The 13384-nt window shown below is 43.5% G+C and overlaps 1 protein-coding gene across 1 annotated transcript; it reads right to left on the bottom strand.

The window, feature by feature from the left end:
• Nucleotides 1-5044: 5044 nt before the first annotated feature.
• Nucleotides 5045-13168, bottom strand: PNMT (phenylethanolamine N-methyltransferase). Its single transcript, XM_061588952.1, has 3 exons — nt 12478-13168; nt 9826-10036; nt 5045-8259 (listed from the first exon to the last, which is right to left on the bottom strand). Exons 1-3 carry the CDS (start codon nt 12635-12637, stop codon nt 7830-7832), a joined length of 801 nt encoding a protein of 266 aa, XP_061444936.1. The 5' UTR covers nt 12638-13168; the 3' UTR covers nt 5045-7829.
• Nucleotides 13169-13384: the final 216 nt, after the last annotated feature.

A 13384-nucleotide genomic window follows, 5' to 3' on the forward strand; every position in this document is an offset into this window, starting at 1 on the left:
TAGCACTTGCAACCACTGTTTCAGATATGGAACATTATCACTCAGGGTGCCATGCAAAAAGGATGCCTCAGGAAAACAGGCAAGTGGGAAGCTACAGACAGTCACTCTAAAGGGATCATCTGACAGAATAGCATTATTCCACACTTTTGGTGACAGACAAGGAGTCAGCATTGCAAAAGCCCACTCAGCAGAGCAGCCAGAGGAGAGCCTCCAATGCAGACCTTGGATCACCTGGGAGGACATGTTCCTTTTAGAAGCGTTATTAAAGACAACAAAGTGCAACAAATTCCATGATGGGTAACTGCGGTTTGCCTCTTTGATCCAGATCAGTCCCCTGATCCTGAGGTGCTGTTTCCTCCCACAGGACCTGAGCTGATACTACCAGCAAAAAACAAGGGTGAAATAACGTAGGCAGCCAGGAGCCTCTGTTTGCTGCTGGCATATGTGACAAGACTCCCTGTCCTGGCCTACCCCATTGGAATCAGACTCAAAACCACTGGTGTGCTTTTTCCTGTTGTGTTTAATGCGAAACATAACACCAAAGTGTTTCATAGATCAGCTTACAGATAACATGGATCTCTGCAACAATACAGAAGATTACTAGGCATGGCTACTCAAGCGAATATGTTTATTTTATTGATTGATTGATTTAGTATATTTGTATGCCGCTTTTCATCACCAGGCGACCTCAAAGCAGCTTCCATAGCAAGAACAAAATAATATGATAAAAACAATTCAGAACATAACAATAATAATAATAAAATTACAACAGTATCAATAAATAATACCACAAAATATCATAAAACAGGCTGGAATCTCAAATCAATCTAGTCTACAAAATCTAGAGAAAACAAATATATATATGGAGAGAGAGAGAGAGAGAGAGAGAGAGGGAGAGGGAGGGAGAGAGAGAGAGAGAGAACAAATATACAGTAGAGTCCCATCATTGTATAACAGTCCATATCCTTCAAGGAAGGCTGTAACAGATTCCTTGGTAGCAGTGTCTTCCCCCAGTGTCCAGATAGGCTTGCTTCCATCTCCATGTCCTTGTTTTGTTTGTGGGGGGTGGGAATGTGACATCCTGTTGTTGCGCCATCACAGCTACATTAAAAAGCCTGGCTTTCTCTATGGATTCCAGCACTTTGAATAGCACTTGGAAATGACACTAGCACTTTGAATGGCACTTAGAAAAGATCTGGAAGCCATCACAGATGATAAAGAACCGGGGTGATGTGTTTCAGGAAGCAGATATCAGACCAATATGTTGTTGCAGCAACTGACATGCCCCCTGAGACAACTTAAATAGGGTCACTACTAGTGCATGAGGGAACTGTCTCTCAGGTTGGGATTGTTAGAAATAACAGTAAATCATCAACCTGTCTGGAAGTACAGCATATAAAGGGTTAGTCCTAGAGATTAAAAGGCAAGCCTTGAAAATCTCCTTAATATCAGTGAGACTCTCTAGGTTTGCCTTTTAATCTCTAGTATTAACCCTTTAAATGTCCTTCCACCTTGTTCCTACACACTTAATCAAACCAGATAAAAGCAGAAGTTAGCAGAAACAAAGACAGACAGCTGCCTTCCAGTTCAACAGAATGTGATCAGATTGGGACCAGCAAGCGGATTCTAACCCTAGTCTAAACTAAACTAAAAATCTCAAAGTGCTATACCTTTTTCTCATGGGGCAGTTGCTCCAATGCCTTGATCATTTTGGTTGCCCTCTTCTGAACCGCCCATCTCTGCAGTCTACCTTTTTGAGGTGTGACAACCAGAACTTTACACAGTATTCCAGGTGTGGTCACACCATAGATTTGTATGGAGACATTATGATATTGGCAGTTTTGTTTCCTAACAATCCTCAACATGGAACTCACCTTTTTCACATTTTTATTGGTAATCTTTAGCTTGGACACTGTCTTTTTTGACTGACACAGCAACACTATCTCCAGTAGGCCCTTGCCTGTCTTTTCTGTAGAGCAGAGGTTTCCAAACAGTGGTCTGTGAGCTTCATTCAGATGGTCTGCAGTATGGCCACATTAAATATTCATACTGATTTTTAATTGTATTTTATTGCTTCTTTTATTTTATGTATTGTATTTCACCATGAATTCTATGGGATGCAAATTGTAATATAATGAAATAATACAGCCTAGCTCTGTAAGCTGCCTGGAGATCCTCCTCCTTGGAGGAAGAATGGGGTCCAAGTGTCATAACACAAGGTGTGTGCTGTAAACTGGCATGGAGCCATGCCCAGGTAGGAACATCCACAGAGTAAATTATGGAGGGGAGGGAGCTGTGTTTTGGAAGGACTGGGATGCATAAAGCCCCTCACTGAGCCTATGGGTAGTGATAAGTGATTAAGAATTCTGTGTGGACTGCATGTGTTTTCATGGAAACAAGGGCGGCTGTACCACAGCCGCCCAAACAGCTGCAGCAGCAGCATCACCACCACCTTCATGCTAAATGTGTGTATGTATAATATGTTGTATGTAATATGTTATATGTTGACCTCTCAGCTCCATCCCAGAGAGAGGAGGCTCCCTTGCATCAGCGCTTGGAAGATTAAAAAGGAATAAATTACAATTTCTGTTACATGGCCCCAAAAAGGAATACATTACCATTACAATTACAATTGTTCTGAAAGAAATTGATTACTGTAGTGTAAAAGTAATCACTACAATTACAGTTAAGTTACTTAAAAAAAACTAGAGTGCCTACAAGGTGCTGGCCGTGGCTGATGCATACCTAGGTAGCCTAAAAGAACACTAAACACACACACACACACAGAGGGTAGTAGAATACATTTTTTAATCCATGAGATAGCAGTGGTGGTCTCTCTCTGCTGGTATGGAAGGTGGAGAAGGAGGCATAGGCCACCACTCAGAACTTTGTGCGCCAAACCAAGTGCAACTCCCTGCCATACACATGCTTTCTCAGCTAGCAAGTGTTGTCTCTCTCACTCAGCCACCTTCTGGACCCTGCCCTGCCACCAACTAAGTCACACCTGTGCAAGCAAACATTTTCCTCTGGGATGCAAAAAGTTAAAACACTGCAAATGCAGCAAAGTAGCTGGGGAGGGTGGAGCAGGCTGCTTCATGTACCAAGTGCAAACACAGTATTCACTCACTCACTCACTCACACACTCACACTCACACTCACACTCACTCACTCACACACACACACACACACACGTCATCTCTCACCGCAGTTCTTTATCTTCATTTCCCTGCTGCCTCCTTCATCTACATCCTTGCCCATCCCGGCTCATTTCTCCCTCCACCCCATTCTTCTCCACCACTATCCATTTTCTAAACAATTTTCCCTCTGCATTCCACCCCCATCTTGCTCTCCACCTCCTCCCTCATCACCTCCTAAACACGCACAAAGCAAGAGGGAAGAGCAATGCTGTGCAGAAGCCCAGTTTTAGGCACATGATTTTCATCCACAAATCAGAGGAGCAGAAGACTTCCCCTGCTCCCCCTCCCAGTAATGCCCAAAAGTAATGCTGGAAACACTACAATTACACCTCAAAAGTAATAAAAGTACTCCTCATTCCAATACAATCAAAATGTACAGAAATTACCCACTCATTATAAATTACAAGTAATTCTTTTTTTCCTAATTAATTACTTCCAAGCTCTGCCTTGCATACATAACAGTTAAGTTATTTGAGTAAAGTGAGGATATTCCCCTACCCCTGCTACATACTTCAAAGGTTGTGTGAGGGCACTGCCTTGGTCTCCCCCTGTGATTATATCATGGCCATCACCTTTTCCCTTCATCCATAGCACTTTGATCAACATAACACCAGCTAGTGCCAGAGAGTGGGGAAACACCCTTCTTGCCAATGGTCCTTCAAAGGAGGGAGCGGCTGTTAAGCTGTGCTCATGAGAGCACAGGTTCCTTGAAGGTTCCTTGGCTTCAGGCTTCAAGTCCCTCCATTAGAAGATCAACCAGTTGGGCCTGCAACAAAATGTTGCAGCATGAAGTGCTCCTGTTTAGGATTACAACCAGCCAGCTATGCCCTTGGCCAGTATACTTCATTCCATTCCTCCTCCCCACTGTTTTCTGTTCCCCCTCCCGCCTATAGTCAGTCAGCATTCCACTGAGTATGCCCAGTCTTCATTATGCTAACTTTAAGAGTTTCCCTCCCCCCCTTAGGAATTTATTTTTGGGTGCTTCTCTCTACAGCTTAGGGTTCCCTTTAGCCTTCTGGTACCTCACCCTTGTGCATGAGTGGGATTTTTTACCTATAAGAGATCATGCCTGAACACTGGAAATAGAGAAAATAATGGCTGCAAAACTTACCTGAAAGACGGCTTGTCCTGCATTCCAGCTGTACTCATTTTCTCCTGCAATGAACAGGCAATGCAGGCAAGTGTGTGGATCTGTGCTAGGTTGCTCTCTCTGTTCTTGTAGGGCATTGGTGATGATGCCCAACAGCTCTGGCCATGCTCCACATGAAGATGAGTGCCCACTGTAAACCATGCCCCAGAATCTTCTGCAATGTGCTCAGATACCTTGGCAGTTGAATCAAAGGTGATGAAAATGACGGTCAAAATTTTGAAAACCATTATCCTAGTTGATGTTGTAACAATGTATACAAATAAACGCAAGGTGCTTCCAGATGGGAGTTTAATATTGCAAACGGGTCATTCAGACCTTGCAAATGGGACATTGGCAACAGATTTTTAACATCAGATATTCCATGGAAAGGGTAAATTAAATTAAGCAGGAGGAAAATGCAGGCTGGCATTTTGATGGCAATGATGCATGTGGACACTGCAAAAATGTGCATGCATGAGCAAAGCTGATCCCACAATAAACACTCATCTGGAAGACGCACACACACACACACAGAGAGAGAGAGAGAGAGAGAGAGAGAGAGAGAGAAGATCAATCGATCAATTACAGGTATCAAAAAAAAGACACCAAGCACAAAGGCAGCTGCACAGATAAGGAGGACTCCTTTTTTTCCTATTTTTTTTATTATTGAAGAAAACAAATTAGGTATGATTACAGACAATTAGATATTTTTTTCCAGGACCACTTTTCATAATGCATACATTAATCATAACCACGTATATTAATTAAATAAAAAATCCACAGAATTATTTATCTGCTGCTTCACAGAAATGCCTGATAAATCATGACTCACTGACTGTGTCCTTTGTGTGTATCTGGACTCTGAAGATGTACTGGCTCCATATAAGTGCATACTGTGCTGGTATTTTGTTGGGATCCTCTGATTTTGCTATATATTCAATAAAATCAAACCAAATGGTATAAAATTTTGTCTCTTTTGACATGTCCCCTAAATAGTTGCACTTCAGTGGTCAATTTCTCAGAGACCACCGGAAACCCTACCTTTTAATACCGCTCCTCTAAAGAGGCCCTCCAAATATTTCCAGTGCCTACAGATGAACAGACTTGCAACTATTAAAAACATCTAAATTTGTACGTTTCCCACTTTTGTTCTGGTTGTCCCAGATACTTAACAGTGCCAGGAAGTGCACTGGTAACAAGTCCTGTGCTGTTATTTTATTAATTTCAGTGTAAACAAATCCCCAAAAGGAGGCTATCTTGGAACATTCCCACCAGGGGTGGGAATATGTTCCATTATGTAGCCCACATTACCAACATGCTGGGAAAGGTGTTTGTAATATATGAGCTAATTTTACAGGCATGTAATGCCACCCCAATACTATCCTGAGCTTGGCTTCTTTTGATTGTGCTGAGATTACATTCATTGTAGGTGATTACATTCATTGGGATGCATAAACAGAGCTATAGTTTCCAGGTCGAGGGAAGTAATAGTCCCACTATATTCTGCATGAGTCAGGCCTCATCTGGAATACTGCGTTCAGTTCTGGACGCCTCATTTTAAGAAAGATATAGACAAGTTAGAGCGGGTTCAGAAGAGGGCGACGAGGATGATAGCCAGTATGGAGAACAAGTCTTATGAGGAAAGATTGAAGGAACTTGGCATGTTCAGTCTGGTGAAGAGAAGGCTGAGGGGTGACATGGTTACACTCTTTAAGTACCTGAAGGGCTGTCACATAGAGGAGGGTACAGATTTGTTCTCTGCTGCCCCAGAGGGTAGGACGAGGTCTAATGGTTTTAAGTTGCAGGAGCGTAGATTCAGATTGGACATTAGAAGGAACTTCTTGACAGTAAGGGCAGTTCAGCAATGGAACCGACTGCCTAGGGAGGTGATGGGATCCCCTTCGCTGGATGTCTTCAAGCAGAGGCTGGACAGCTATCTGCGGGAGATGCTCTAGCTGTGGATTTCCTGCTGTGAGCAGGGGGTTGGACTCGATGACCTACAACGCCCCTTCCAACTCTATGATTCTATGATTCTATTCTATGATCCTATGTTACTCCAGGTTTTACCACCATCAGAGTCATCTGCATTATCCCTCATGTCACGTTCCCAACACTCTGTTAGGCTGTGTATATTGCCAGAGTCACAGGACAAAAGGACTCTGTACAACTGAGATGTCAATCCTCTCATGCTGACATTGCTCAAAAATGAAAGCTGTTCAAAATCTGAGAGGGTGCAGGCAGCCTGAACCTTTATTTCTTGTCTTGGTGTGAAAGAGATGATTTGTCTCAGTGATTGTCAGTTACATCCTACGGTTCCAAGTTTCCCATGTACTACCTTTTCTCCTAATGGTTTGGAGTTTGTGTAAAAATCCTTTGGGGTAAGCAGGATTCCTAAAGCATTTCAAAGAGCTCTTTATCAAGGGGGAAATTCTTATCTTCCTTAATAAAAACTGGTTAGAACATAATTTCCCGGGGCAGCCATCTTCATGTTCAATCACAATGTGCTACATAGGAGCATCACTACCTGTTTCATCAATTCTAAATAAACTATAAACAAAAACATGAGTTTTTTGTAAGTGGGACACACATGACAACAGGTTGGGCACCATTCCCCACTCCTCCCTCTGATTTCTATCAAGCAACTGAATGTTCCGTCTTTGGGTATTCTAGGCTTATTTTGCACATCCCAATAGTCCAGAAGTTGGGTTGTTGAGTTCAACAGCCTAACTGACTCTGTTTCCATTTTTCTAAAAACAAAACAAAGTTGCAAGGTTCTGGCCATTCTGGTTGCAGAGAAATATATGGGCAGTGCCGGGTGAATTTTCAGAAACCAGAGGGGATTTTGAGGAGTTCATTAAGACTCCAACAAATGTGAAATGCCTAATATACACAGACCACTGGTCCATCTTGTCCAGGGACAGGGAACCTGTGGCCCTCTAAACATTGTTGAACTACAGCTCCCATTATCCTTGACTTCTGGCAATGCTGCCTGGGACTGATGGGAACTGGAGTCCAAGTTCCCTGTTCCTGAAATAGCCCAATCCATTCTATTCTGGCAAACAACAGTATTCCAGGGACTCAGGTGGAGATCTTCCCCAGCCAAGCTACCAAACATCCTTTCTTAAACTGGAGATGTCAGTGATTGAAACTGGGACCTTCTACATAGAAACAGTGTGCTCTGCCACTTGAACTATGGCCACAGTGGCCAGTAACTTCTACTGGTCAGGGTGGTGGGAACTATGCATTGCTTCTTAGGGGCAGCAGCAGCAAAATAAACTGTTGCAAGCAATTTGCTCAGGTTATTGAAATAAGCTTTTCTTGGTGGTGAATTTGGCTTTAAATAAACAAAATAACTAAATAAAACCAGACAATGCACACCTCTGAGCACTGCAGAAGTAATGCAGAAGACACCAGTGACAACATGCAAGGTGGATTTCTAGCTGCAAACAATACAATATGACACTTCTTTAGCAAAGGGAATGTTTCTGCTGGGAAAGATGGGATCAGGCTATCTTCTGTGCATGGATGAAAAAAATTCCTTGTACGTCATCTACTCCAATCTTTAGACTCGGCGGCATGATGTAGGAGCGGAAGTCGTGGATGCGATAGCCACTCTTGGCAAAGGATTCCTTGACATCCACCTCACTCATGGGTACTACCAACAGCTTAGCTTCTCCAGCCAAATAGAAGGACTCATCCAAAGCCCCGATCATGAGGAAATGGCCATCAGGCTTGAGAAGCGTCGTGACGTTCCAAAGGGCTCGATCAAAGCTCAGCCGGTCGGGGCTCACAGCCTCCAGGCAGAAAGCAGAGATCAAAGCATCGGCTGGTTGGCTGAGTGAAGAACCCAGAGGGTTGGGTTGGTGGACATCAATGGGGAGGACCTTTTTGAGTTTCTTCTTCAGCTTTTGCTCTTTTTCCTTCCAAGGTTCCCTACAGTAGCCAGGTAAAAAATTAAGAGACGGGGTCAGGAATGGCGTTAGCCTTTACACCAGCACAGGTGAAAAAGTTACACTGCTCCCTGCCTCCCCAGCCAAGGCTTCTTCTTCTGCTGTCCCCATCCCCAATCAGCGTCTTCCACCAGCTCCACCCACTCAGCCTGGCACCCTCTTCAAGACAGACGGATGGTGGCAAAGTGGGTAGCAAAGGGCCGGATAAGCCTACTGAGCAGAGACAGAGGAGGATAGGAAGCTGCTTTATACCGAGTCAGGCCATTGTTCCATTTATTAGCTACTCTGATCGACAGTGGATGTCAAGGATTTCAGACAGGGATCTCTTCTAGCCCTACCTGGAGATACCAGGGATTGAGCATGGGACCTTTTGCATGGCACCATCACTGAGGGATCAGTTATGGTATGGATGGAATTATCTATCAGTTTCGGTTCTTTCCCTTTCTCTTTTGTCTCATCTTAAATTCAGTTTCCCACATTTCTGCAGCAATTTGCCTTTTTTTTTTAAATCCTCACGAAAACTGTTTGCCATTTTAATGCAAATTTCTAATAGATATATTTTTGTATGCAGTTTTGACTAACGTACACATTTTTGTAAGCAATTTATTCTAATGTAATGCATTTTTTGTATATTATTTTCATCAGTACATTCATTTTGTGCACACTGTCCCCTAATATATGCATCTTTGTAAACACTGCTTGGTTGAAGAACCGCATCATAAAATAAGTGCGAATTTCAAAGGACGGCTGTGTTTTGGTTCTCATATTGTTACGGAAAGTGTGAATTTGATAAATTCGGCTTTAAATACGAACTGAATTGAATTTCTCCCCCATCCCTAGTTATGGGCAGGACAGCATGTCAAAAGTAGCCCTGTGGAGAACCTAAAAGCCTGGGAACTGAGCTGGGCAGGGTGGGAGGATTGTGCTTGGGTCATATATGTATGAAGATAGTTGCCAGGTCTTACCAGAGAGACCATGACAATATGATATTCCTAGGCAGATGAGGAGGTAAAGGTCCTGCTAAACTATGGGGTGTGGGGGTCTGTCAGTGGGGTAGATCTGGTGTCCCTTTTAAGGCTACAAGGATTGTGCCCTACAAGTAAGTGGCCCCAAAGGAATAAAGGGAATGAATGAACTAGGGTACCATGCTGGCCTTGCAAAGAGTACTACTAATATACTCCAAAGGCTAAACCATCGATACAGAGCCTATAGCCCTCCAGATGTCAAACTCCCATTAACCCCAGGCAGCATGGGCAAATGTCAGAGAAGATGGGAGTTGTAAACAAGATCTGGAGGGCCACAGGTTCCCCATCCATGTGCTGGGCCCTTTGTCTACTAATTAATATACACTGCACACTCATGAGATTGTCTTCTGGGCCTGCTAGCACAACTTCCAGTATTCTGCCCCCTGGTGTGGCCCAGTAGGACTCCACACACACACACACATACACACACACACTAATAGGCGGGCAGATCATATAGGTAACTATGGCTGCATTTAGTTATATCCTCAAGCCAAATCCTTGGGAAGCCCCCTTTTCTTTCTTACCCTTTGCCCTCAATCCTACAAGTATGCTGGATGTATGGGGACCAGTCAAAGCAACCAGAATCTTCACTGCGCACCCAGCTCTGTATCTCGGCCCGATTCACTTCTAAGTAGTCAGTGGCCACAATCTCCTCAAAGTAATCACAGGCGCTGAGGAGCTGGTAGATGGTGGGGCCTGTGCCAATATCAATAAGAGTATGGCCACAGATTTTCCCTGCAAGGAGGTTAGAGAGAATAAAAAACATGAGGATTGGAAACCATTATTTAAAAATCTGTGTTCATAATGGCTAGCCTTGGGGTGGAGAAGAGTGTGAGTGCTCCTGGCAGATCTCCCAATTATGTCATTTCACACAATCACAAAAGGGAATTCAATAGCCTGGATCCTAGGTTTCTGCCCAGAAATGGCCTTATCTTAAACTGAAGGGTGGAAGTCTACTGGGTAAGGTCACCTCTGGGCAGAAACTTAGGATCCAGGCTCTTTAGCTGCATATGCACCATACATTTAAAGCACCCCCCAAAAAAATTAATTCCTGGGAACTATAGTTTATTCCTCACCAGGGAGAAATTATGCTGAAGAATTTTCATGAGGGTTTAAAAAAATTGAAAATTGCTACAGAAATGTGGATAACTGAATTTAAGATTGGAACAATGAGAAAGAGAGAGAACCGAAACTGACAGACCGAAACTGACAGACCCACACCTACTTCTCACAAAGCTACAATCCCCAGGATTGGGGGGGGGGGAGTGTGCTTTAAATTATTAATTAATTAATTAATTGTCATATAGTAATACAAGAGAGCCAGGAAAAGCTGCACCTGTCAGAATTCTCCCTTCTCAACAAAACTATTACAGGTACAAGAGCCTTATCCTTTATTGCATTTGGTCACCTTATAGCTTATAGGCCAAATATTCAAGGAAAAATTAAATATGAGCTCCCAGCCAATCAAGGCCTCAGGCATCCCGGAAGGATTGGGGAAAGGTCAAAAGATGGTCATTTTTTCTGCATCTTTGCAAGCTAGCTGAATGTTAAGAATCAGCGCTCTTATGATATGTTTTAAAAAATGGAAATGGACTGCCTTCAAGTTGATCCCGACTTATGGTGAGTCTTCCATAAAGTTAGCTGGAATGGCAGACTCTGTATGACGATGCTCTGCAAGTCACCTACCAAAGCATCTTTTTGACTCCACATCACTGTCTGACAGGACAAGCTCAGCCATCTAGGTTCCACTTCTCACCTTGTAGAAGTGATGGCTGATGTTAGTTAATCACCTCTTTCTCCTGCCTACAAGGGTCCCCTCTCATTGGTCAATTGCCCATCTAGCTGTCCATCATGATCACCCTGATTAAAGAGGATAAAACATGCCAGTGTGTCCCTCCCCATACTTTGTCACTCACTTTTGAACCATCTCTTGACAGGGGCTACCAACTGCAGGAGTCAGTCTTTGCTGCATTATTTTGTCTAGTATAGGTCTAGATAGGCTAACATTGGCTGGTATACTGGTTTATTTTCTTCTTCATTGTGCCTACTCACTATTTCTCCCCCTCCCTTTTTAATACTTCTGTTAAAGAAATTTCTGAATTGGATTTCTGGACTGCACTGGTTTCTGCTAACATTCAAAAGCTATAAGTTCCCACCACATTGCTTAGACTGTTTGGGAGATCAAGAGGGGTGACAGGTTGAAGCTGCCAAGCAGGAGACTTGGAATTTGGCTGGTGGTCTCCCTACTAGAAGACTGTAAGTTGGCAGGAGTCCTGTAACTAGGAATAAGGACAGGGGAGAAATTCAGTTTGGTTTGCTACCTAATTCACACTTCCGGAAAAATTTCACAAACAGAAATGCACCTGTCCTTTCAAACTCGCACTTTGAATTTTGCAATGCAGTTCTCCAACCAAAACTGTGTATATTAGGAGAAAAGGAGCGGCATATCCAGCTAAATTGATCTGCTAGCGCAAGGACTTTTGTCTGCACAAAGGAACTTCCCCTCCCTCTCCTTTCTCTCTGTCCCCCTAAATCTGTTCTAAGGTTCCTCCGACCTCTGGAGCAGTTCTGGTGAGGGTGCATGGGCGCATAGGGAGAGGACAGGGAGGGGAAGTTCTGTTGTGCAAGCAGAAATCTTTGTGCTAGCAAATCTATTTATGGATCCTGGCCAATGTATATAAATATGTATATATTAGTGAAAATAACATAGAAAAATTAATTATATTCAGGGAAATTGCTTGCAAAAATGTGTATATTATGCAAAATTGGATACAAAGCTGTGTATATTAAGAAAATGTGCACTAAATGCTAGCAGGGTTTTTTTTACCCTTGTGGGGTCTCACCTGTCTGGTAAGCAGTTTGGGTTTAGTCAACTGTGTCCCAATCAATGTACCAAAGAAGCTGAGGTCCTGCAAGGTCTTAGCTGAGGTTTTGCAAAGCTTTTTTTTTTAAAGTTTACTAAGGAACTAAGCTATTTTGTAATGTGCTTTGTTTCAAATTTAGCAAGCTCAGCACTTGGAAAGCATGCTTTTGATTGAGGGCAATAACACTGTCAAGGAAAAGATAAAATAATGGAGGGCGGAGGTGAAAGATCTTCAAACAGGACAAAGGAAACTTGCCTTTAAAACCCAGGTGTCTCCAGCTTTGAAAGGAAAAGGTTACAGGTCTATACTTACCTGTGGCAAAGGCATCTGCTAGGCAACGGAGTTTCCAGGGCACAGCAAACTCTTCACTAGTAAAGTTGGCACGAGGTGGCATGTAGTTGTTCTGCAAGTAGGCCCTGGGGTTGAACTTCTGGTAGCTCTCAGCCACAGCTCCCACTCCAATGGCACTCATGGCTAGGCAGACGCTTGCTGTGTCCAGCTCACCCAACTGGGCCTGGGTGAGTGGTTTTATATCCCTGGTTGCCGAAGGCACCAAAACATATTAATGGACCGAATGCAATTAGTGTCAAGTACTTTGGGCCGATACCATCACAGACTGCCTGCGGGATCTGTATAAATTGGGGCTATTTCTCTCACACACAGATGCACACCCTTCCGCTTGTGGAGTAATTGAGAAGACCTTTCCAAGAGCTTGATGGGGGTACTGGCAACGCTGGGGGCGAGGAAAAGGAATGCTTTATCTTGCACCGGATAGTCCTTTAATAACTGTATTGAAAGGACACTTTATTGAGGTTGTTCATCCAGGATAACCAAATCAGTGTCAGGAACTAGGGCAGGCTGGGAGGGAGGCATGGAGGGGGAGTCAGTGCCGTTCATCGGGTAAGAGTCTTGCTGGCAAAAACTGCACAACACCTACACAATACATGCACAAGAACAAAGATTGCAACCCCTCCTGCTCAAGAAGCAGGAGCAGCTGCAAATCATCCCCCCTCCCCATATCAGCCTGCATACAATCCAGACCACAGAACAGGGATCCCGCCCATCTCCAAACAGCAGCTTTCAGCATTAATCATTAATTACTTATAGCCCAGTTCACTTGTTATGAAGGAGAATAGCCAAGGTCAGAACTCCCAACATTTCAAAAGAAAACAAACAAAAGCACCACTTGAAATCCTTCCTTCTGGCTGCTTTTATATCA

Source organism: Rhineura floridana, chromosome 11 (genome assembly GCF_030035675.1).
Source record: "Rhineura floridana isolate rRhiFlo1 chromosome 11, rRhiFlo1.hap2, whole genome shotgun sequence".
NCBI lineage: Eukaryota > Metazoa > Chordata > Lepidosauria > Squamata > Rhineuridae > Rhineura > Rhineura floridana.

Excerpts from the sequence above, each read along its gene's own strand:
- PNMT (XM_061588952.1), bottom strand. The coding sequence starts at position 12,637 with ATGAGTGCCATTGGAGTGGGAGCTGTGGCTGAGAGCTACCAGAAGTTC. Across the intron at positions 10,037-12,477 it reads AGCAGATGCCTTTGCCACAG|GGAAAATCTGTGGCCATACT; the intron begins GTAAGTATAGAC and ends ACCTCCTTGCAG. Across the intron at positions 8,260-9,825 it reads TGTAGGATTGAGGGCAAAGG|GGAACCTTGGAAGGAAAAAG; the intron begins GTAAGAAAGAAA and ends TGGCTACTGTAG.